This window comes from Corvus kubaryi, unplaced genomic scaffold (assembly GCF_017639235.1).
Source record: "Corvus kubaryi isolate FWS band 111438036 unplaced genomic scaffold, C.kubaryi_AGA036_p1.0 72, whole genome shotgun sequence".
NCBI lineage: Eukaryota > Metazoa > Chordata > Aves > Passeriformes > Corvidae > Corvus > Corvus kubaryi.
This window is the reverse complement of record NW_024582060.1, coordinates 2,090,181-2,115,284: the sequence shown is the minus strand read 5'-3', so window position 1 is coordinate 2,115,284 and position 25,104 is coordinate 2,090,181. Positions and strand designations below refer to the sequence as shown.

Sequence of the window (25,104 nt, the reverse complement as noted above, 5' to 3'; positions counted from 1 at the left end):
GAGTCTTTGAGACGCTGTTCCTGGTTGGACTTTCCTTGTTAAGGGAAAGGAGGTGGCAGTTCTGGAGGTCTGGGTTTAAGGTCCAATTTCTTAGGTGTTTTTTTCGATTCTGCATGTACATTTTACGTGGTAATTATACAGGCCACAGTTGCGCCCATGGGTTATAGCATGATCCCAACCCTTCCTGAACTTGTCCTAGAATAAAGGTTGGGATTTGTTTTGTTTTTAAAGTTCAGCAGCCTCTAAATGAAGTGGTTTGTGGGCTGGAGAAATCTTTATAGCTTTTTTATTCAAATATCTATTTACTTAGATTTCTTGGCTCCCAGAAGAGTCTTGCAAGATGTGTATAGGGAAGAAGATTCCAAAATTTTAAACTTCCTCTGCTTTCTGTAATCAGTCTTCTTCCACAGAAAATGGTTATACATCCACTAACTAATCTGTAATCTGTTTGAGCTGCTCTGTGCAGGGGATTTGTGATGCCATACCTAGCTGACTGTGTAAGAATGGTGAAATTCGGAATCTTCTAATCCTGTTTTCTAACTCCCTTGTCCTCCACCACTTCCTTTCGGGAAGTGCCTGCCTCTTTTCCACACCCATAACAGCTGAGAGTTGGAAGCAGCACAAATAAAACTTGCTTTCCATGTTCATTTTTTACTGTCTGTAGCTGGAATATTTGTTTGTGAGAGTCTGGATTTGCCAAACCACAGAGGGGTGAGCCTTGGAGTTAAAAGTCTAGGCATCTATCTGCTGTGATTGGTCATTTGTGCCAGCATTTATTTTAGTCTTTGAGCTTGCTTCTGAGGTGCCTAAGTGTTTCTCTTAATGACTGATACAAATCAAGGTGGCTTTGGTAAATTCAGCCTCGTTTGGATCCCGTGACTCTAAGTAGTGATAAGTAATCTTTGCCCTATGTAAGGGGGAATCACAGAATCAATGAGGTTGAAAAAGACCTCTGGGATCACCAAGTGCAACCTATGACCAAACCACCACCATGTCAACCAGACCACAGCACTCAGTGTCACCTCCAGTCTTTCCTTAAACACCTCCAGGGACGGTGACTCCACCAGCTCCCTGAGCAGTCTGTTCCAGTGCCTGACCACTCTTTCATTGAAGAAATTCTTCCTGATGTCCAGTCTGAACCTCCCCTAGCACAGCTTGACTGTCGTCTTGTCCTGTCACTTGTTCCCTGGGAGAAGAGGCTGACCCCACCCTGGGCCACATCTTCCTTTCATGTGGTTATAGAAAGTGATAAGGGCACTCCTGAGCTTCCTCTTCTCCAGGCTAAACAACCCCAGCTCCCTCAACTGTTCCTCACAGGACTAGTGCTTCAGAGCCTTCACCAGCTTTGTTCCCTTCCCTGGACAATCAGGTAATGAAAGGGAGAGCTGAAGCACATTGAGTGGAAACAAGTGCACATAACAGAAAGCAAGCACATACTGCAGAAGGTGCTAGAGATTTTCATTTTTCAGATCTCTCAACCATTTTACAGGCTCAATAAAGAATGGTAGTTTATTTCCTCTTGTCACTTGCAGATCCTTTGGTTCTATCTGTCTCTTTGTTCCTGTTGATTATGTTTTCTCCTTTGCAATTGCTTTTGTGATCGTTGCAGTCTGTGTTTTGGTACTAGGTTCTGGCAGATAGAAGCTTTTGCTTATATAAATTTTTGCAAATGTGTTCATGTGAATTTCATTGGTGAATTTCTTTTATGAGATTTTTTTTTTTTTTTAAAATACGAATACAGGCTCTATTTGTTTTCTCCCTGTGCCATGGAATGGTTTGGGGTGATCAGTGCACTGGCAGAATCTGGAGACCTCAGTGGACTTGGCTTACTGAGCTGCAGAGGTCATTAAAGTGTGTTTGTAGCCTCCAGTCTTCGTTCTGCTCAGAGTTTCTAATTGGGGCAGAACAGTGTTCTTGTTCTCCAATGTTCAGTAAAGCTTTTTTCAAAAAAGCTGGTGTTTCTGGTGTTTCTTGTGGTATCCACAGCATGCTAGCTTGGAAAAATGAATGGGTGCATGTCCTGTATCGTGTCACAAGCTGATATACCTTGCTGTGCTAAGGCAGCCAATTTGTTTTATCCCCGTTTGAAGTCATAGAAATAAAGTTTTGTGAAAGTGTAATTCTGGTAATTGTAGGAGCCTTTTTTTGGTTGTTTTTTAAAGAGGCACTTTTCTCAGGTTACTATAGTGTTTGCAGAACTCTGGGGAAGTGCAGCTTGTAAAACTGGGTGGGAACTAACTTTAGGATGGATTTCTATGTTGAAATGTAACATTAGGAACAGCTTCAAAGCACTTCACATGAGGGAATGACATTCAACTTTGTTGCTGTGTTATGTGGTGGTGTGAGAATGAGACCTATCCAGATGTCCTACTATTATTCCCTTATCATCCTGTGAGGGGACAGCTACCTCTTCCTCGGTATAATTTCCTTTTTTTTTCTTCCAAAGAAAAGTGTTCATCTGTTTCTTGGTCTCTTTCTTTGTTAGTGTTCATTCAGTGTAGGGACTGCTATGATCAAAGAGTTGTGTATGAGAGCAGCAGCAAAATGTGTTTTTTGAGTTCTCATAGATAAAAGGTTGCACTTTGTAAGTCAAATGCTTTCAGTAGTTGTGTTGTGGCATTGAAGAAATGGTTAGTAATAAGCAACGTACACATTTTTCTTCTGTACCTTGATGTGAATTTGGGAACCAAAACATTTTCTGTAACTGCTTCTGTATTTGTATGTTTCCATGTTCTTGGATATAATTAGCATTTCTTCTCAAGTCAGTACTGAGTAGAGTTTTTCTTGACATGAGAGTTCTATGAAGTGTTTGTGTATGTGCTAAGAACAGGTTCTTGTATTTGCAGCCAAGTTCATATTTGGTTTCTCTTTCTCCCACTTTTGGCCTCACTTGGGAGGGAGGGTAGACAGGAAAGAGGTGGAGACCCAAAAGACTCTCTCCCATGTGGTGGGCAGAAGAGCACCAAATCAAGTTTAATAGGTTTATTAAAACACAGTTTTTTGACAGCTTATTTGCTTGAGTCTTGAATGTTATGAACGGGAACCGATCTAAACACCATCTTAAAACATGCTGTGGACAGTGCTGATGTAAAAGGGAAGCTGCAAACAATGGCAACCACGCCTTTGTCCTCCTGCTTTCCCCTTCTTGATCTGCATAATATGGAGCTAAAATAGTTGCCAGTTTTGGCTTTAGCTTTTCTTGTCAAAATTGTCCTCTTTTTGCCATCTGTTCCACAGTCTTACCGCTGCCCTAAAGCTGTACTTTTGGTACCTGTGATCACTTAGAAAGTCATGAACATATTGTAGAAAATCCATTTCTTCAGATTTAGCTAAAAGTAAAAGAAATTAAATCTTGGAAATGAAAACAGAGTTTTTTCATTTGTTGGAATAAAGATTTTTTGGCTTCCTAAAGAAGGGAGGCTTACAGGATTGAGCCGTTTGTTCATCTGCTTTTCAGTTCATCCTTAATAACTTTTGGACAATTTCATCCAGATTCAGTGAGGAAGAAGAGTCTCAAAGGTAATTGGTTTCCTACAAGAAAACTGGAGGCTGGGTGGAGGAGAGAGACAAAAATAGGTGTCCCCACTGTCTGCAGCATAAGCTTAACTATAATCTGTGCTTAGACTTTTGCTAGCCAAGTTGCAAGTGTGTCCTGGCTGCCTGGCTACTGCAGTAATCTCGGAGTTTCCAGAGCATGTTTCTGAGTCTTGCTTAGGCAGAAGCTACAGAAGGGGCAGTGAAAGGGAGGCAAGGGCATGGGGGATGTTGCTGGAGAGCAGTTTTATGGTCATGGACCAGTCCGCTTTCAGATTCCATGTGGTATTGCCGCTTCTTCTTGATGTCTGACTTCTCAGAGATTTGTCTGTCAAGGGTGCATCCAGGGTGTTTGCCTGGCTGTGAAATAACTCAAATGCAAGAAAGCATTTACATTGTGCTCAAAGAAACTCAGCGTTCTGAGGTGCAGCTGGGCAGTTACTTTGGCACATGTTTTATTCACTCCTGGTTTAGGCTAGAGGGAACAAGCTGTGAATGTAGATGGAATTAACTCAATAATTTCTGATGGAAAAAAAAGAGATTGCTGAAAAATACTTTCCCACAGTATTTTATTCTTTTCCCGGGCTCAAGGCATTGCTTGAATGAACACTTTTAACAAAATTAGGATGGAAATGTAGAGGAGGGTGGTGACTCATATAGTGGGGGTTTATTTGCCTGAAATATATAAGCCCTGCATTTGCAACACTTGCTGCAGAACTTCAATTTGTACAACCAAATTCATTATGTGTACAATTTGCAAAATCTCTTCTTGTCTCTTGCCTTTGGCAGAAGTAGGGCACTGGGCCTTCTTTTCTCGTGTATGCATTTGATAAAATATTCATGTTCCTGCATCTGTGGTGACTCTTCGAAGGAACCACCACCTGGAATTATTCACTGCCTGCATCTCTGTGTTTTTCATTGGTTTCTTTTGTCCTTGGGCGAGTACTGGAGGTCCTGAGGGTACTTGGAGCCATGAGTCAGTGACAACCTCCTGCTATTATTGTAAATAGCAACGTGAACACTGTTCTTGCATGCGTTTTTCCACGGGCTTTGTCTTCCTCGCCCAGTGCCACAGCCAAGGAATTCACAGAGCTTCTGAGTCAGCAATCAGCTGCCTCGAGACAAAACATGCAGGATACTGCAGACTTGCAGAACAGCCAGCAAGGCACACAAGTACCCTGGAAACCTGGCAAATAACTCTTGCCTGCCCTTGCTTTCCTCCTGTAATTTCCATGTTCTCTGACGTGTTGCTTATGGGTTCCAAGGGCTTGGGGTGTTTACATCAGGAATGCAGAGTTCTAGGGAGTGACCTAATGTGGTGACTGAAGCCTGGGTGTTTCACCTGGGGGCATAACTGATTTCCCAGGCTGTGTGAAGCAGGATGTCAGTAGAGCTGCCGTGCTAAGGTGGCCCCTGGAATGTGCTGGCTCAAGTGACCTGCTTTCTGCAGGTTTGGCTCCTGGCTTGGCAAACCCTGGACACGGAGCAGTAAGTTCCTAGAGTGACAGGAGGTTGGGTTTTAACTTTGGAGTCTTTGAGCAGTGCAAAACCAATGCCGCTTCACTTCCTTGGTGAAAAACTGCGGGAGAAGCAAGAGTAAGAAATGATCCCTATGGTGTCCTTACATCTGGGTTTATCAGTAGTGGAATGTGGACTAACAGACCTAAGTTGTAACTCCACTTAATTGAGGTCATGTAACTTCTATTGCTTTTTCTGAAGAAGTCTCAGTCATCCAAAGCGCTGGTTTAAAGTGAGTGTTTGGATGGTAGAGTGGGGGTGCAAGAGGTGGGGGAACATAGAGAAGAGTATTCAGCTTGGAATGTTGTACTGTTAATGAGGCATATGGCTTTAGACTGTGGGTATTTTGTTGTGTTTGTATGACACAGGCACACTGAAATGACTCCTTCAGAGTTAGAGGTGTTTTGTTGGAGTTCATTGTAATATTTTTCTTGAGAACAAAAGAGGAGACACAGGCTTTCAGTACGTGATAGGGCCAGAAGAGAGGTGGAGAGGGACTTTTTACAAGGACATGCATTATAGGACAAGGGGGGGATGGGATGGTTTCAAACTGTTAGAGGGCGGGTTTAGACTGGATATTGGAAAGTTGTTCTTTACTGTGAGGGTGCTGAGACACTGGCACAGGTTGCCCAGAGAAGCTGTGGATGCTCCATCCCTGGAAGTGCTCAAGAACCAGTTTAGATGGAGTTTGAGCAACCTGGTCTAGTGGGAGATGTCCCTGCCAATGGCAGGGGCATTGGAACTATGTGATCTTTAAGGTCCCTTCCAAACCAAACCATTTTAGAGTTCTCTGACTTAGGCCTCTGTAGGGGTGCAGTGGTTTCCCTGAGATGCAAGCATGGAGCACATTTCCAGCTTCACAGCCGTGAAATTAAGACGGAAAATAAGGAAAGCAGTTCCATCCTGCTTAGTGAGCAGTACTGATATGGGCATGGGCATTGCTGTCAGCCAGTTAGAACAGCAGCTTCATGGGTACTGAGTCCTCTAAGGCAGTTGTCCTAATAAAGTTAGAATTGCCTTCTGCACTATAACCCATTGTTGTACTTTGACTTCTGTAGGAACTTTTATTTTTAAAAACTACCAGTTTGTGGCTGTATGTAAAGGTTTCCAGGCCTCTTCTGCTGTTTCTAAACATAAATGATAAATACCATGTTAGGCTGAAAAGCAGGAGTGCCCAAATAAACTGCTGCAGAGCTGCCATATGGGAGGGGAAGAGACATGAGCTGTACTGTTTGGCTTGGCTTCCTGTCTGCTGGAAGCAGGAAAAGAGCTGGTGGGAATCTAAAAAGTTTTATCCAAGTCCACATATTTCCCTTTTTACCTTAATACCCTTTGCAAAAAAACAAAGGGCAAAAAGCACCTCAGAAGTGCTTTCACTTCAATAGTTCATGCATGTTCCCATGCTGCCTTCGTATCTGAAGGCAAACAGAGCTATTCTTTCCCAGAGAGCAGGGTAATCTAGTGTATGTACTTAGTATTATGCATAAAAGAAAGAAGAAGGCTTATTATATATAAAAGAGAGAGAGAGGAAGAGAAGATATCTATTCTTTAAACAAAATCTGTAATTGTGATCGAAACAATTAATTCTGTAGGTCTCCAGCCTGCTTCTGAGGGACCCCAGAAAGGAGTAGCAGAGCTCATGATAGCAGATCTGCCCCAGCAGATTAAAGTAGACCCCAGCTGCCCCCCAAAATTTTGTATGGGCCTGCACATCAAAAGAAGTTGAGAACCACAGAATAGAGGAATTAGTATGGGAATCTTAGAAGGATCATGCACCAGCCATATTTCACTCTTAGGCTGCTCACTTACTGACAGAAAGATGTGTGTAGGCTTTAGGTAAGGGAAATGTTTGTACTGCTTGATGCAACACAGACAGGCTTCCTTTTTTCAGTCTTGACATATTTTCCTAAGAAATTGATTGCTATTAGCAGGTTTAACTCATTTTTAAGATCACAGTGATGATCGCTGTGCAAAAACCAGTCTTGGCAAGGGCTCTATATTGGCTTGTGCTATGCCATCCTTTCTCATCTTTATTTATCATGACCAAAGACACATGTCTTTTTAGAATGAAGGAACCAAAGCTTATTTTACTGATGGAGTACCAACTCCTGAAGTACTTTGTGGTTAGCAGTGTTTTTAAGACCAGCCCGTAACCATTGCTGTGGTGTTACACAGTAACTGCGACATAGCAGGTCAGCCTGTTTTGTTTTACAACTTCTGTCCTCTCCCAGACATTGTGGGACATCTGCCTGTTTATTTGTAACTTCTCTGCTCTTCATGCAGAAAGAGTTTTGATAAAACTTCCAAGGCACTGGCTCAGGTTAAAGTATTTTGTGATTTAACAGAGGTGTGAGATGTGCTGCTGTCTGCAGTGAGGCTCAGTGAATTCTGCTTCAGTCAGCTTGGGCAGAAATCCTTGGGATATCAATCAGCTGAGGACTGACTGGGAATCTGGGCTCTCAGTTCAGCAAGACAAAATTTTGGAACGAAAAAGAGCAAGTTCAGTTACACTTTCTTCTTTTTATTTTCTAGGTTAATAATGCTTGTAAGCCAGAGGTGAAAGTGGCTCAGCGGAGCAACATCGGGAAATCTGGCAGACTGGAAGAGCACAGCTGCCCCCCTGGGCAGCTGCCAAGTGTGAAGCATGGAGGAAAGTAAGAACGAGAAGGTGAACCAGGCTCACGTTCTCTTCGACAGATTTGTCCAGGCTTCCACCTGCAAGGGGACTCTCAAGGCTTTCCAAGAGCTCTGTGACTACCTAGAACTAAAGCCTAAGGACTATCGTTCCTTCTATCACAAACTCAAGTCCAAGCTCAATTACTGGAAAGCCAAAGCCTTGTGGGCCAAATTGGATAAAAGAGGCAGCCATAAGGACTACAAGAAGGGGAAAGCATGCGCCAACACGAAGGTAAGAGGCTCATTCGCCGTGGTCCTATTACCCAATCTCTCTGGCATACACAGTAAAAAGGTATGGATGTAGAAAGATGTTGCCTGGTGTCACTATAAGCCCAGGCAAGTTTCAGGAATGTTCTCACAGTTTTAGCATTTGGTGAGCAATCAGAAGTTCCTTTTGTCACCACCGGATTTGACTGCTCACCTGAATGTTTGTATTTTATTCAGGAGAAGCAGCCAGCAAGTTTTTACGTTGTGAGTTTCTGTGGCATCAGTCCTATAGATGGCTTGGAAAATCTTAATTGGTAAACCTTTAATCTTGGTCGACTTTCTTTTGCATTTTGACGGTAACAGGAATGTGTGCTGTTGGAGTCTAGGATACAAAATATGCATGTTTGGAAATTTCCAGTTTTAATTTAAAAATTCTCATGACTCTCTCAGGAAAACGGAGCTTTTCTGCCAATTTGGCAAAACAGACTGTTTCCCATTATTTAGAAAGTGATCATTTATATTCTAGGTTCAAAGAAAAAAAATATGCTGTGGAAACTCACACCAGTTCTTTTTAAAAGGTTGGTATGTGTGGTATTTACTGCAGGAATTCCTGCTTTTACACACACACACAGAGCATTTTACTTTTTTTTTTTACCTGAATTATTGTGAGCTGGCATTTAGGTGCTGCACCCCCTTGGACAGTGCAGTTTGAAAGCAGTTCTTTATATCTGTTATTGATACGTGAATAGAATAGGTTGGTTTTGTAAATAATTAAGCACTCTTTTTTTTTTTTTTTCCCTAAAAAAGGCAAATACTGCAGAAGAGGATAAAATTAGAACAAGATTCTGTCTTCCTTCGTTGAGGACAATAGATGCTGCTCTTTCTCTTGAATAGTCACCTCTTGAGAGAAGGAAATACTTTAATTGGAGGAATTAATGATTAATTCCTTAGTATAGAATTGAGGGACAAGTACATCTTGTTTAGAGAATGTAGTTTCAGATCTGTGGACTTTTATTTTCTCCCAATTAGATATTAGGAAGTTATGTTAGTTTCTTAATTGTTTATCTTGTTTCACTTTCCAGTGGCCATTTTCATATGGATGGAGGCGTTTATAATGAATTACTATAGTAACACCTGGTAAACTCTGACAATCAAACAATTGGGCACTGTTGGTAGTCACAGTGGGCAGTAGCTTCGACACCCCAAAAATCCAACCACTGTTAAGGTTTACATTTTTCAGGCAACATAAGAAAGGAAGGATTTACAGGAAGATAAAGGTAGTAAATGATGTTTGTGTATACTTAGGAATAAGCCTTCCAAGTGCTATGAGCATCATGGAGAAAAATTCTAAATTTTCTGCAAAAATTTATTGCCCTGTGCATTCATTAGATCCAGGATTTGCTTTTATTTTGAATGGAATATAACGGGTTGAAGTGAGTTAGGGTGTTTAAGTCTGTGGAATGAAGATAGGTGGTTTATGCTTTCCTGAGAAAGAGATGGGAGGGAGCAAGATGCAGAGGTCTTTTAACTTATTTGAATAATAGACTATAAGAGTGATTTTTGCATCTAGGCTCTGATTGTGTTTGTTAACACTGTGGAAAATGTTGCTTCAATAATAGAGATGAAACATTAAAGAGGAGATTTGATAGGAGGATAAGTGAATAGTGCTTGATTGTGAGAGCATATGAAAAACCAGATGTGAGCAGAGGGTGATATCCATCTGTGAAAGGCATTCAGAAAATCGAGTGTGACATTTATCTTGAAGGGAAGTGGTGAGCTGAGTTTAGAAGGACATTAAATGCGTTGATGCAACACAGACAGGCTTCCTTTTTTCCGTCTTGACATATTTTCCTAAGAAATTGATTGCTGTTAGCGGGTTTAACTAATTTTTAAGATGAAGAGCTCCATTTGGCTTTGTTGGGCTTGAATTAACATCTAGGCAGCCACAAGGAAATGTCAGAAAGGTAGAGATTTTAGCTTGGCCAAAAAGCAGCCAAGTCTTGAGTTGGAGAAGTTTTGTGAATTGACAGCTCTGACAAAGCTGATTGAACCAGTGTCTCTGAATGAGGTGATGCAAAGACAGTTTATCGAGGAAGATCATGCAAGAGATCATGGGTGAAGCCCCTGGGAAGTTGGCAGTGAGAGAAATCAGAGTCCTTCAGATGGTGCTCTGAAAGTGGCTGGAGACCCAGAGGAGTATGGAGGCTTAAAAGTCATTAGAAAAGGGTGTGCTTTGAATAAATACATGTAACCAAGTGTCTTTAAAACATCTCTTCAAGTACACTTATAAAGTGGATAAAAGGAGTAAAGCATCCTGGGAATGATGTTTGACTGAAGAGGTTGCTAGGGATTTCATGTCATCCAAAAGCTTAACCTATTTCATACACCAAAGCCAAGCTAAAGAGAGTTAAAATGGAATTGGAGAACTGGAATCAAGAGAGTGGTTATAGAAGTAGCATGTGGTGAGGTGGTGATGAGATAACCAGAGAGGCTCATGAGCTCATGTGACTGTCCCTCATTGAATTGATGAGAGAGAAACCTCAGAATTTGCTGGTGTTGGTGTGAAGGACACAGTGATGGGAGAGAGCAATGACTGCAGTGGACATTTTTTAAACTAAATTTCACTATGTATTCCTCTTATCTTTTCATATATGTTTCTATTAATTTTTTGTTTCCTATCCTAATGGTATCTGCCATTAAATGTTTAAATGTAGTTCCTAGGAGATAATCATAACTGTTCAAAGCAGAGGCCTTTTGAGAACTGAATCATGTCCGAGTTGATGTTTCCTAACTCACTTAGCTTTATATTTCTAATGCTTAATGTAATTTGCAAACTGTTGATTAAAAGGTACAGAAATTTAAGTGAGCACGTGAAGATGATAGAATTTAAAATAAAGATTAGGGTTTTATCCATGGCATAGTAGAAGCTGATCATGTCTTTAGGAAGCCTGGCTTCTGTACACTTGAAAATAAACTTCATACTTTGTAGGATAGCTCTTAACTGCCCATTTAAACATTGTTCAGGGGTGAGGTGCTGTGCCTGGAGTTGGGCAGTTTGTGCACATGGCCAGCATCCAGGCTAACCGGAATTCAGATAATCAGAGTTCATGAAAGCAAGTTTTGGACGTGATGGGTTGTTCAAATGTAAATAGTTACAAATGGTGCTCTCTCTTCATTGGTTATACAGAGAATACAGCATTTCAGTTTGCATTTAATGTTCCATTACCATGGTGTTGTTACTGGAAACTTAATATAATCTGTCTGAAAGATCTTGAGCAAGAAGTGTTTTTGAGGGGTGAGACTGCTTCAGTGCAGGGAGTTGCAGCAATTGCTTGGAATCATTGAGGGGAAAGGGAACAAGGAATAACAGTAGCTGCCTTTATTTGGCTGGACTTGGCATCTCATGGAGTTACTGCTGTCTGAGAGTATCAGAAGGTGTTTTTTTATGAGACATCTGAAACTGGAAGAAGCATTAGAGGTGGAAAAAAATCTTTACTATTTTTAGTTGTGCTTAGAATTTGTTTTATAACAACATAATTTAATGTTTTTGTGAGGCTATTAAAAAAAAGGCAACTTTGACCATAAATTACTTACCTGAGTATTTTACATTCAGAACATCTAGAATATGAAACATAACCTAAATGCTTTTTAACCACATCCTATTATGAGGGCAGGGAGGAAGGATAGAGAGGAAAAAATCCTTTTAGGTTCCTGTGGCAAAATTGCAGGCAACTAGTTTATAATTCCATGAAACCTGAGTCTGAATAGTCTGATTTTAGTACAGTTCCTTTGCTGTTGTGTACTCCATCATAAATATTTTATATGTGGAAATTTATCAAAGAATGAAAGTCACCCAATTCAGTGTGTTCTTGTTGCTTATTGAAATCCAGGCTCTTTGAAGATTGTAGTTTTCAACCAAGCAAAATTATTACCTGGATAAATATGATATGCTGAGCTAATTTTCCAGGAAGTTTAAAAAAAAGACAAGGTGGTGTTTGGGAGTTACACTTACCTACAAAGACAGCAATATTAGATTGGAAGAATTGAGGATCCTAGTTGAGGATCCCTTATATCAAATTACAACATGGACACCTGTTCAATACACAGTTTTATTTAGGTATTTATTAGCTCAGAGGTTGGGCTTGCCTTTTGTTCCAAATACTTTCAGATTCCTGAAGGTACTAAAGAAGCAGTGGTGTTATTATTCCCTTCCCTTTTGTCTAGACTTGGATCTCTGCCCTCAGATTTATGTGACTTCTTATCTTACTCAGTAGTCTTACATGGAATTTGCATGTCAGTAGCTATCTCATCACTGCTGGTTTTCCATCATTCAGGCTTTACATTTGCAGTTTCACGGTGCTTGCAGAATTTTTTGCCCCAGTGAATAAGTGGTGGCAATGTGGCAGCCTGTAAAATTTGTCCAATGGGGATGACCACTGAACACAAAGTTTTGCTTTGGGATTGGCTGTTTATCAGAGCACTGGCTCATGGTTAGATTCTGGCATTTTAAAGAATTTCTCAAAGAGCTTTCTTATGCAGCCACAAGGATAAATAAGGATCTGGAAAAGAATCACATGGCAGCAGCAGCCGCCTCTGTAGCAAGGTCTTTATTCTGTGTGTCTGGTTTACTCAGTGGAAATCAAAGTACAGTAATGATATGACAAAATGGACTGTGTACTGTATTTATGTGACTGCACGTACCAACACTTTCTTTGTGGACCTCGGTTTCTGTGGGTAAGAAGTGTCTATGACTATCTTGGCTTTTTAATCTGAAATTATTTTGCTGTATCATTCTGTTCTCAGAAGGTACTTCAACACTAGACACACACGTATGTTGCGTTCTCAAGTTGTTTATTAGCATCTGATGGTGTTTGTGAGTAGAGTGGAAAAAGATAAGAGAAGGTGAAAGACCTTTGATATGACAAAGGTTGGGTTGGAGAAAGGATTTGTCTGGTCACACAAAGTTTGTATTTACGTGATGTTGACTTCCCTGAAGTCTCCTTTGCTGCAGTAGTAGAAGCACCAAAGCACCAACAAAAGCATAAGTTAGAGTGCTCTGACTTGGCTACTCTGTTATTTTGAAGTGATGGTGTTTATAAAAACATTAGTATCTTGTGTTTATCTGCTGTAGCTGTTGCAATGCTACTGAAGATATTCTTAAGAAAGGCCAGCTCAAGATTTGGAAGACGAGGAAAACTTGTCATTGCTCCTTTTTTTTTTTTTTTTTTTTTTTTAGGTTTTTTTGTTTTTGGTTTTTTTTTTTAAGAAATAAAATGGAATATGGGCGGGAGAAGCCTTCAGAAATATTGCTGTTCTCCAGGTACTTATAGAGCTTGGAGAGTATGACTAGGCAGCTCTTCTTAGAGCAAGGGTTGCAAGAACACCGTTTTACTTGCCTGCTTCCTCAGTCTTTTCACTGCTGTGCAATATACTTCATTTTCAGGTCTCGGTTACTATTTTAACCGTATCAATGGCAGAACTTGGCAGGTAGAAATAGAAAGACTGACCTGAAATTTCAGCTTATGTTTCAGACAAAGAGCACTTACTCCTAAGAGCCATGGGATGCTTGGAAGCTGCTGCAGAAATCCCTATTTCCTCCAAGGACTGTGCAGTTACCGTGTGCTGGTTGTTTTGCAGTGTCTGATAATTGGGGCTGGACCCTGTGGCCTTCGTACAGCCATCGACCTGTCGTTCCTGGGAGCCAAGGTGGTGGTCATAGAGAAGAGGGATGCCTTTTCCCGCAATAACGTGCTGCATTTGTGGCCATTCACCATCCATGACTTGAGAGGCCTCGGCGCCAAAAAGTTCTATGGCAAATTCTGTGCAGGATCCATAGACCATATCAGTAAGTACAGCCACTGCTGGACACAGCAGCACCTCCTGGGTTCTTCCTGGGGAGAAGGAGGTGAGGCTGTGGGGTAATGAAAATTCAGCCTACACCAGTCCCTGCTCTCAAGTAGTTACGGTACAATCCGGCATTACCTTTGCATCATTTATTCTGGGCTAGTCGTGACATTAAGACATGCAGTGTTCATCTGTCATCTTTTAGACATTCCCAAGGCATAGCTTCTTCCTACTCTGAAAAGTACACATAATGCTCAAACTGCTTGGTGGTTTGTTTTTTCTTTTTTTGGATGGATAATTTTTTTATTTTTTGCTTATACATTCCTGCAGCTGTCACATTATTCTGTTTCTCTTGAGCAACTTGTAAAGAAAAATTAGTGAATGCTTTGCTTTTGGAACATTCTTGTGAGTGTCAGTCTGGAGAAAGGAGGAACGGTTTTGGCTTTAATTTTCAGAAGAGCGATGAAGATATGTTTTGATTAAATATATGTTTACATGTTAAAATTGAGAATAATCTTGTCGATTTCTAAATTCTGTTAAATCAGTCTTCTTTGAAAGCTCAATGCTGTGGTGGAGCAGGAGTTATTTTTCTTTACTTTTTTCTTCCCCAAAATTGACTGTACATGGCACAGCCAGGTGTTGCCCACCAGTCTGTGTTCTCTTTATTTGAGATTTGGCAACAAATGGTAAAACTGGAAGATCTTTGTAACTTCAGTCTTGCAGATTGCTTTTTCCTTCTAATTCCGTTTCATTTTTATTCTTCCAGTGTTTGTGCATTTTGTCACTTTTTTTGTGTATCAGCACAGCTAAAATTTAGTGTTTAGGTGAAGGTTTTTTTCATTTCAGCATCTGAAATATGACGGCAACGTATTTTCCTTTGTATTAATTGAGTTTGCACACTGTGATTTTCATTCTCATTGTCAAAGTTACCTGAAGAGGAAAGAGGTGGTGAGGAGCTTCCTATGCCCTCACTAATCCAAAGGTGCTGGGATGGAAGTGCAGGTCAGTATTACAGCCAGGCTGACCCAGTGGCTCTTTGCCATCTGTGACAAGTGCAGCCCTGCTCGTGCTGTCTTCCCTCCTCTACTGCAGTTCATGTCCTGGTTGTTTCCCTTGTTGCTGATTAGGGGACTGAAACATCAAAAAATTACTCTTTCTTCTTTGAAAAGGGTTGGCTTTTCAGCTGTGTAGAATTTTCTTGTCATGCTGTGATATTACGCACCAGGGGTACTGGGATGAAGTGCTGGGAACACCGTGGGGAAAAAGAAAGTATCAGCTGGTCTTCAAGTCAGTGTATCAGTAATGTCACACAGACACACATGGGCACTTGTGCTCTTTTCTTTTTCTTCTATTTCTTTATCATCTGCCTTTTTTGCAGGTATCCGTCAGCTCCAGCTCATCCTTTTGAAGGTTGCCTTGATCTTGGGAATAGAGATCCATGTCAATGTGGAGTTTCGGGGGCTCGTTTACCCTCCTGAGGACCAGGAGAATGAAAGCAAGTAGCACTGAAATGGGTGTAGAGAAGGGGGAAATTGTAGGATACACAGGCTCTTACTCCTTTACTCTGCTTATGATGTTAAGTCCTTTCCTCTTGCTCCTTTAATAGGAGTAGTTATTAATCCATTTTTGCTTGGGTTTTTAGTAGGATTTTTCTAGTGACAAATCCAAATTAGTTACTGTATGAAACAAAGTCACCAGAACAGCTACATAGAAATAGACCAAGACACGGTAAATTGTAATTGCTTCTAAAATACCTAAGCCTATTACCTAACATTTTGAAACAATTTTTTTCTTTGCATTCACTGAGGGTATTTATATTGGTGAATGATCCTTGTTATGCTTTTAGCATCACTGTGAAACCTGTTCTCTGATCACCACAGGAGATGTGGCTTACTTGTTTTTTGGCCTTTTATTAATTGTATAGGTAGTAGAGAAGTTTATAGCGGCCCTTAAAGGAAATAGGGGAATTTTAGCAGAGCTGTGTCTGCCTCTGATTCACGTGGAATGGCTGCACAGTTCAGGAGCAGCCCTGTCGTCAGTGTAGCTGTCCTGCAGGGTTTCTTGACTGCTCATGTGATGAAGGGTTTATTTGATAGTAAGAAGTGGTTTTATCTGTTTTTTTTCTATTATTATATATATGTTGTCACTGACTTGGCGTTTATCTACAGGAATAGGTTGGCGTGCGTTGGTCCACCCCAAAACCCATCCAGTGTCTGAGTATGAGTTTGAAGTAATCATTGGAGGGGATGGCAGGAGAAACACCTTAGAAGGTAATGGTGTGTCCATAATTCACCTTCAGAAAGAACTTACCCTTAAATTTGTTAGAACGAAATGGCCTTTAACATGCCAATCAACATCTGGAAAGACACTTGACAAGTGAAAGGGAGATTAAAAGTCCATGTGAAAATCCATTTGTAGCAAAGATGTGGGTGGTCTTTGTATTCTTCCACTAAACTAGCAAAGACATAAGGGGTTTTGATCTGGATAATTTTTCCTAAATTTGTAGTGTTGCCACTCCTGCCTTTGTGTGTAGGAACTAAGGTGTTGAGTATTATTCTGTGTAGCAAAGAAACCCATATTAATATTTTTTTATGGAACTTGCAGCTTTGGGACCAGAGATGAGAGAGGGGGTGGCGGGGAACTTTTTCCCTAAACAACATTATTCTTCTGATGAAGCAATTGTTCTTTCCTCTGTGGAGGAGTTTGTAACCCATCACATCCCTTCTCTCTGTTTTGTGAGTGCACCTGTCTGTGGCATACTGAGCCTTCTCTGAAGGTGTGTCTGGTTTTCAGTGTTGCTACTTTCCCCTTCCTGTAGGGTTTCGCCGAAAAGAATTCCGTGGTAAACTTGCAATTGCTATCACAGCAAACTTCATCAATCGCAACACCACAGCTGAAGCCAAAGTAGAGGAGATCAGCGGTGTGGCCTTCATCTTCAACCAGAAGTTCTTCCAGGATCTCCGAGATGCCACAGGTTTGCCAGCACTTGACAGATTTCCAGTGGAAACCATTTGTCTTTATTATTACAACTCTGCAGCTCAGATTTGTATGTTTAGTCAGGAACGAACATCTTGTGCAAGGCAGTCAGTCATTGCTGTCTCTGAAATCTGACTTCCCTGCTTTTGCAGCTGTTCTGCTGTACAGAGCAGATGTGTGTCATTTTGGTTCAGAAGCAGAGAACTTACGGTTTTCAGGAAATCAGAGCCCTAAATGGGAAGAGGTCATGAATCCATAGTTCAGCTTTTTGCACTCCACATCTGAATGCAAACCTTAGTCATGATAACTGGATTTTTAAATAGAGGTAGCTTAATGCAGGTGAAATGTGCTGTCTGTGGTTTTGTTCACAATTCAGATTTTAAAGTCACCCAGAGCATGGGAGGAAGTTGCTTGGCATTCTCTGACATTTTCTAATCATGCAGTTTCGGTTTACTTTCTTCTGATAGAGCTTCTGTTGCACATAACTCCTAACTGGTTCCTTCACTACCATGTCTTTTGTTCTCTCACAAGGCATTGACTTGGAGAACATTGTCTACTACAAAGATGATACACACTACTTTGTCATGACTGCCAAAAAGCAAAGCTTGCTGGATAAAGGAGTGATACGGCATGTGGGTATTAACTTCTCCTGTATTCTCTGTAAGCTAAAATTGTGGTGACAATTTACTTTTGGTAGGGTGAAAGTAGGAAAACACGCTCTTCCTCCATCACATAATGTGTTTATACAGTTGTTGTTTCAGAACATGAATGCAATTCTGTTCTAAAAGGCAGTTAATGTCCTTCTGATGTATTTTAAACCATCAGAAGAGTGTTACAAAACCTGTCCTTTTCAAATTTGTATCCCTTTGTAGATTTGGGAGTTTTGTTCGTGCTGAGATAAAATATGCTGAAAGAACATTTGGTAGCTTAGTTGAGCTTCCCTCATTTTATGGGAATGAAAAATGCTCTAGAGTTTCTTCGCCCTTTCACAGTCAGAAATGCAAGCAGGACTGATTACTGTTTGCAATAAAAGGTTTATAGATTTTCTCCTGGAAGCGTTAACACAGGAATGAAAGAAATTAGAAGACAAACTTGTGTGAGTGGATTTGTCAGAATTTTAATGCCAGCCACTGTATATTCCCATCTTAAAAGAAACTTGTGGATTTGACCATGGCAAGTGGTCAAATTCAAACCAAACTTCGCCGGTTTTGGCAGGACCACGCTGACACAGAGGTCTTGCTCTCACGGGAGAACGTGGACCAGGAGGCTTTGCTAAACTACGCCAGGGAAGCAGCAGATTTCTCCACCAACCAGCAGCTGCCATCGCTGGACTTTGCCATCAACCACTACGGGCAGCCCGACGTGGCCATGTTTGACTTCACGTGCATGTACGCGTCCGAGAACGCGGCCCTGGTGCGCGAGCAGAACGGCCACCAGCTCCTCGTGGCGCTGGTCGGGGACAGCCTCCTGGAGGTGTGTGTTCAACTTCTTGGGTGTAAGCCCTGAATGGAAGCATGAGCACAAACCTTTGCACCCATCTCTGAAATGTGTGCTGCCTGACAGAGAGGCGCTGTGAGGAAAGCTGCTGTTTATTATAGAATAAAGTGGGAGGTTTGAAGGAAGGGTGGGAGTGTTGGGAAAACAGAATATTTAGAATGGTAATGATCTCGCTTAAGAAAATGTGTGCAGAGCTTTTTCTGAAGTTCTGTCTGTTCCATCTGCTTCTTGTTGGGATGAGTTGACTCTCTACAGAACCTCTACTGTAGGCCTGCTAATAATTAGCATTTTGTAGTTGTTTAAAAGGTACAGTCTTGAAGAGAAGCTGTTAAGGCACTCGGGCTGTGAATTGTTGTTGGAAAGAGGGACATTGGCTTTGTGAGAGTTCATGAGCTGTTCACCATACAGCTGCTTTCTTCTAACCTAGTGGGAGTGGAGCTTGAAGCTAATTACTGAGTTGTAATTTCCCAGCAGATTACTGCCTGAATGTGTACTTGATACTTCTTTAAATTTTTCCCTAAGTGATGCTTTTCCTTTCTCTGCTTTTTTTTCAAATAATTTCTCTAATATCAGCCGTTTTGGCCAATGGGAACTGGAATAGCCAGGGGATTTTTGGCTGCAATGGACTCTGCTTGGATGGTACGAAGTTGGTCGCTTGGAGCCAGTCCTTTGGAAGTTCTTGCAGAGAGGTAATGGAGAAAGTGAATGCATTTACAGTTCTGAGTCCTTCAACATCTCATCATTCATTCCAGTTTCTTCTAGTACAAATATGTAGACAGAATGGGAGATACAGACTCTCACTGTTTTTAGAGAATGCTTGAAGGTATAATTCAATTGAAGAAAAAATATTTCAAAGGAGTCGATAAACTGAAGTATATGGAGGAGTAAGACATGTTGCTATTCTTGGTCCTAGTTTTAAAAGATTAGATGAGGAATCTTTTCTTTAGGTGCTTATTGACATTGCATTGACAAAGTGAGCCCAAGTTACTGTCACCATCCCTGCAGTAGCAAACCAGATGAAAATGTAGGTGCTTTTAAAGTACCAGATACGAAAGTTCTTGCCATCTCCTATTATCCTGTAAAAACTTTCTCTTATTTCCTTTTAAGGAAGCTGTGACCTGCTTTTTTTCATGTTGTCCTTGGTCACTTTGTTTCATATAAGCCAAACAGTATCTTGTCTCTTTTGAAGTATTGAGTTCTTGATGTTTTTATCAGCTTTGCCTGAGTGTTGTTTTGGTGACTCAAGGTGCTCGCTTGGAGATCAGAACTCAGGTAATTAGAAGATGGAGTAAGTAAAACCAACAGTTAGTAGATCCAATTTTAAACTTCAGCTACTGCAGCTTCTGACTGTCAGGAACCATAGTATAATTTCTAAAATTGCACAATGGCACAATTCATACTTAAAATTCCATTTGTTTGAATTTAAAAAATCAGTGAGGAAAATAATGTTACTGTTGAAGCCAGACTTCCATCACCTTTCCATTTGCCACTTCAGACAACAGTAAGATCTTCTCTGAGCTTTCTCTTCTGCATACTGAACCAACTCAGTTCTCTTGGCCTCTCCTCACAGCAAGTGCTCCAGGCCCCTCTTCCTGAGCCCCTCCTGTGTCTCAGTGTCTTTATTGTACTGGGCAGCCCTTTCACTTATGCTTAATGTACTGTTCTCTTCCCTCCTTTGGAATTCTGAAGTTGTATTGAAGTGCAGATTTTAATATGCTTATGCTGACTCTTAGCTATGCAGTGTCTGAAGTGGTTAGATTTCTGATTTCAATGTTTATCTCTCCAGAGTTTACTTAGCCATAGTAGTAGTGATACATCTCTTTTAAAAAAAACAAAACAGAACAAAACCTCAAACCAGCCAAAACAAACAAAAAACCTCAAACCACCACAAAGCCTAAACCAAACAAACGAACCAAAACAAAACCCCAAACTTTTTTTTCATGTTATTTTCCCAAGGGAAAGCATTTATAGGCTGCTGCCTCAGACCACCCCAGAGAACGTGAGTAAAAACTTCAGCCATTACAGCATTGATCCTGCCACCCGATACCCCAATATCAACGTCAACTTCTTGCGGCCACAGCAGGTAGGTCACAAATGGTGCTTCTCAGTGCTTGTGATCTGCAGCGTCTTTCCTCAGGTGAAGCTATGTCAGTGTTTTGGGAACAGACAGTGATGTGTGTATAACATGGAAGCAGTGAAAGGCAGATACATCAGTCCAGAGTAGACTTTTGTACTTGAACAGATTCCTTTTTAGGAATTTTTGATTTTGGTAATTTTAGCCATGATACGATACAGGAAACCAATAAATTTATTTTTGTGTGTGTGCATGTGCATTTTCTTTGTAATAATCCAGTCCAGCAGTCTGTCATTGCAATTTGATATCCACGGAGCAGCAGCAGTCAGCTGGACTGTTCAGCGCTGATGAGCTGATCCTTGCTGTTGTGAGGCTCTTGGGGTGGGATTTCTGCTACCTACATGTACTTGTCTTCTTTTTTGTGCCTTTGATGTCTCCTTATTGTCCTCTGTTATTTCTGTATGTATCTGGGGTGCATGGCATGCTGATCATCTTAAATGTTTTTGTGTGACATTTTAGGTACGCCACTTGTATAATACAGGAGACTTGAGAGACATTCACCTGGAGATAGAGAACTTCGTGAACTCCAGGACACCAAAGCTGACTCGAAATGGTAGGCCTGGCTGCTGCCCTGTTCATTTTGGTATTCTGGAGCTGGGTCAGTGCAGGAGCTAGAGAACAGCAGGGCTCTAGGGTATTATTTAACCAGTCTCTGCATTTAGAAAATGTGTCTAATAATTGTTTTGTCAACAGTTTGAACTTACAATTTTTCAAGTTTCCATTAGCATGGGAATTTATTTTTGTTTGCCTGTTTTCCTTTGCCTTATAATGCTGTTAACTTTCTAAGCATATTTGCTTGTACAGGCAGTTCTTTTCACCTCCTTTATCTATAAAAATGTCCTTGCTTAAAGTGCAGAAGCCTGGACTGAGTTCACTCTAACAATAGACTCAATTCTTACAAACATAGCAGAAAGTATTGCTTGTGCAGTCTTGCATGTTCCTGCTTTCCTTTTCTTAATCTCATCTCTCAACCAAATGAAACCTCACTTTGCTTGCATTATTCTGAGAGCTAGATGCCTTGTGATAAGCATTTCAGTATCTGTCTACTTGTCCTACCCTGAGGGGTATGTCAGTCTTTTCCTTTTGCATGCCTTGTCTTGGCTGCCCACATAGTGTTTTGGGATTCTCAGGGTGGCTTTTTGCTGCTAAGCCTCCCTTTCACTGCTGAATAGCTGTGTAGTCTCTGCTCTTTGCCCTGCAGCCACGTCCATTTAGGCTGTAATCTCATCAGATCTTCTGGTAAGACAAGGTCAGAACAGGTCAGTGCTTTCAAAGGAAAGTTTTCAAGGGAAAAGAAGAAGTTACAGAAGTACATTTGTAGTTCTTCCTCTAGAAATGGTATATCTGAGCTTTAGAGAGCATTGCTACTGAATGTCCTTTTGATCGTATTTAACAAGCCTTTGCAACTGTTTTATATTTCCTGGGGCTCTTTTACGATGGCTGGGGTGAAAAGTCTGGCAGGTTACAACTTAGATAATTACTTTTCAGCAAATTAAAAATACTTTCTTGGATTTAAAATGGGTATGATAGTATATTTAAAAGAAAATAAAAATCCTGTCTTCCATTATCCATTGTAGTAGAAGTTTGTTTTTTGCATGAAGGTTTTGTTTGTTGGTTTATGGGGTTTGTGTTGTATTTAGAATTTGAGCTGTTGTGCATTTGTACTTTAAAATGTGCTAATTTTTTTACAGAGTCTGTAGCTCGCTCTAGTAAATTGCTCAGTTGGTGCCAGAGGCAGACTGATGGATATGCTGGTGTTAATGTGACAGATCTCACAATGTCATGGAAAAGTGGCTTAGCTTTGTGTGCCATTATCCACAGATACCGTCCAGACTTAATGTGAGTAACTGGCTGCCTCAAATAACTGGGAAGGGCAGGAAATGAGTGGTATTTGGAGATAATAATATGGAGTTTGAGGCAATGCATTTGTGACTTATGAAGAAATGGATTCAAATGAATTCGATTAAGCTTGATAGAAACCAATGTCCAGTGATTCACTAGCGGAGTGGAAGGTCATGATAGCTTGATGAATTTGGAAATAAATGTGTTGTCGTTTTCCCTTCTGGATGAATTGGCAGAATTAACCTTCAAATTGGTACTGAGAGGAAAGCATTATTGACTGACAGATTTTATGTGTGCAGAGAGTAAGGAACAGTTCATAGCTTCAGTTAAGTCTCTCCTGAACAAGTGTCTGCATGGGCCTTTATAAATTTCCTGTTGAACAAAGCAACTCTTTTTAAAGCCTTTCAGGCTGCTCTTTTTAGAAGTAGTGACCCACAGCCTAAATAGAGACGTTGTTACTGTTTGCATGCTGACTTGTTGGTTGGATGAATGGCAGAGGTGTCCTCTTCAGTGATAAACTGGGTAAAACAGTGCCCGGATTCTAGAATGGGAAAACACTGGCTGGAAGAAGTGACAGTACCAAAGACTCTGGTACTTTAATCTGAAATGTCTCCAACTTCCCAAAGGGACATCAGAAAAAGTAAATTCTGGAGCTGTACTTGTAGACATAATCCACTGTAAAACATACTGAGAAATTGTGGAGTTATTCCAGTCTATATGCACTGAAGTACTTCTACATTGGTATACTGGAGTTAACCTGAGCTACACTGCTTAATAGCTCTATAACTTGTGGAGAGTTCAAACAGCTTTTTAAACAGTTAATGTAACTCTCTACAAGCTATAGCTTTTTATATAGTTACACAAGTTTTGGAAAAATCCAGCAGGACAAAAATATGGATCAGTCAAGAAAAAAGGGGACAGAAAGTGAAGATTTAATTTAGTTGCAAGCACACAGATGATTTTATGTAGGGGGAAACGTACAGTCTTACAGCAAAGAGGAAGTGAAGATGTATTTCAAAGGGTAATACTTTTTAAGAAGTGAAATCTAGGTTTGTAGGAGGAGCAAACAAATTTCAAAAGAATATGTTTGAGCCAAAGTTCACTGTAATTAAGTAGCATCCACTTTGCCATGTTGGTGGCAAATAAATTGAGGTTTCGAGTGGAAAAAAAAAATAGAGATGGATGCCTGAGTTCTTTCAGAAGACTGGTTTCTACTTGATTCAATGCAAGGCCTCTTTGTGCCCTTTGCAGAGACTTTGATTCTTTGGATGAGCACGATGTGGAGAAGAATAACCAACTGGCCTTTGACATCGCTGAGAAAGAGTTTGGAATATCTCCCATTATGACTGGAAAGGAAATGGCATCTGTTGGAGAGCCAGATAAGCTGTCGATGGTGATGTACCTCACACAGTTCTATGAGATGTTCAAAGACACCATCCCCTCTAGTGGTAAGCAGTTTGGGGCACTTCTGTCAGATTTAAAGGCTGCTCCAGGGTGAATGTGTGTGCTTCAGTTACCTTCAGGCTGCTTGTGCTGAGCACAGAGTAGTCACTCACTGTAGCTTTACCTTACAAAAAGTTGACTTGTTACTGATGCTGATAAAGACCACGTTAGCAGCAGCAGGAGCAAAATAAAGTTAATATACAATAATGTCCTCAAAAGTTCTAAACTCACTTCAGCACTACTAGATAAGTTTTCTGCTTTCCTACTGTTGTTAGGGGTTTGTTTGTCTTAGCTAATGGTAGGTGCCTTGCTAATAGTTGTTGAATAGGTAATTTCAAAACACCAGCTGAGTTTTATACATATTTATCATCTGTGAATGGTGAGAGTAACTTCAGGCCAATGAGGAACAGAACAGCTTTGATTAGGACTGGAAGATGTAATTACCTAACCCAAATCAATATGGCCAGCCTTTAAAATTGATGGTGTTACAGCTCTTTATTACTGATGGTCTTAAGTCTCATGTATACCTCTGGTGAGGGGAAAAAATTGGTTTTAATAGCCTTTTAAAAATCTCGTATGTATCAGGTATTATTTCTAAAACTCTGGACTCTTTTTAGGAATAATGATAATCATGCTCTTTAATCATGCTCTTTAAATATAAAAGTAACACAGTATCTCTTATGGGTGGTTATAAACCCTGAGAGAACTGCTTTGGGCAAAATGAAAAAGCAGAATAGCTGAGAAAGGTATTAATTCTAGACATCAGTAATTTTGTACAGAGAATTTAAGAAAAAGACTGCTATGTTAAAAAGAATCAATGAGTCCTTCAGTTGTGTATTTAATAACAGCACCACAGAAAAAACTTCATGGAATTCCCTTGTTCTGCCCGTTTTCACTAACAGACAGCCTGGACCTGAATGCAGAAGAAAAGGCTGCCCTGATTGCCAGTACCAAGTCTCCCATCTCCTTCCTCAGCAAACTGGGCCAAAGCATCTCTCGGAAGCGCACTCCCAAGGTAACCAGGCACAGTCCTGGGGACACTTGTGTCTGGCAGGCTGCTGTCCAAGCAGTGGTACTAAAAATGCAGGTGTTAGTGTGTGTTTGCAGGGATCACGTGTTCACCAGCTCCTGGTATGGGACAATACATGACATTTATAACTGCAGAATTGCATCTGTAGTATGTACTCACAGTGGTGCCTTTCAGTCTTAAAATCTTAGCCTTGTGGTAGTATTTTGGCATATATTTCCTCTTGGAACATAGTTACTTGCTCAGTTTTCAATGATTTGAAAGTGTTGAAGAATTGTGCAGTTGAAGGTAAGAATTCCCTAAGGAGTATCTAGGAAAAAATCCCTTTTCTTAAACAAATAGAGAATGAGCACAGTGAATTAAATAAGCTTTGCAACTAAACTGATTAAGTGCACTGATGACAGTT

General features: G+C 40.7%; 1 protein-coding gene across 5 annotated transcripts in view; it reads left to right on the top strand.

Moving 5' to 3' along the window:
* Window positions 1-25,104, top strand: part of MICAL3 (microtubule associated monooxygenase, calponin and LIM domain containing 3) — a 163,432-nt gene that overhangs the window by 47,069 nt on the left and 91,259 nt on the right. For all 5 annotated transcript variants that reach the window (XM_042050251.1, XM_042050252.1, XM_042050254.1 and 2 more), the window contains exons 2-14: window positions 7,585-7,960; window positions 13,573-13,780; window positions 15,158-15,274; window positions 15,948-16,049; window positions 16,598-16,753; window positions 17,287-17,387; window positions 17,971-18,228; window positions 18,826-18,941; window positions 20,209-20,335; window positions 20,846-20,939; window positions 22,078-22,225; window positions 23,480-23,676; window positions 24,574-24,686. In XM_042050251.1, coding sequence (XP_041906185.1) covers window positions 7,697-7,960; window positions 13,573-13,780; window positions 15,158-15,274; window positions 15,948-16,049; window positions 16,598-16,753; window positions 17,287-17,387; window positions 17,971-18,228; window positions 18,826-18,941; window positions 20,209-20,335; window positions 20,846-20,939; window positions 22,078-22,225; window positions 23,480-23,676; window positions 24,574-24,686 — 2,001 coding nt within the window. In that variant the 5' untranslated portion in view covers window positions 7,585-7,696. The remainder of the gene's footprint in view (window positions 1-7,584; window positions 7,961-13,572; window positions 13,781-15,157; window positions 15,275-15,947; window positions 16,050-16,597; window positions 16,754-17,286; window positions 17,388-17,970; window positions 18,229-18,825; window positions 18,942-20,208; window positions 20,336-20,845; window positions 20,940-22,077; window positions 22,226-23,479; window positions 23,677-24,573; window positions 24,687-25,104) is intronic.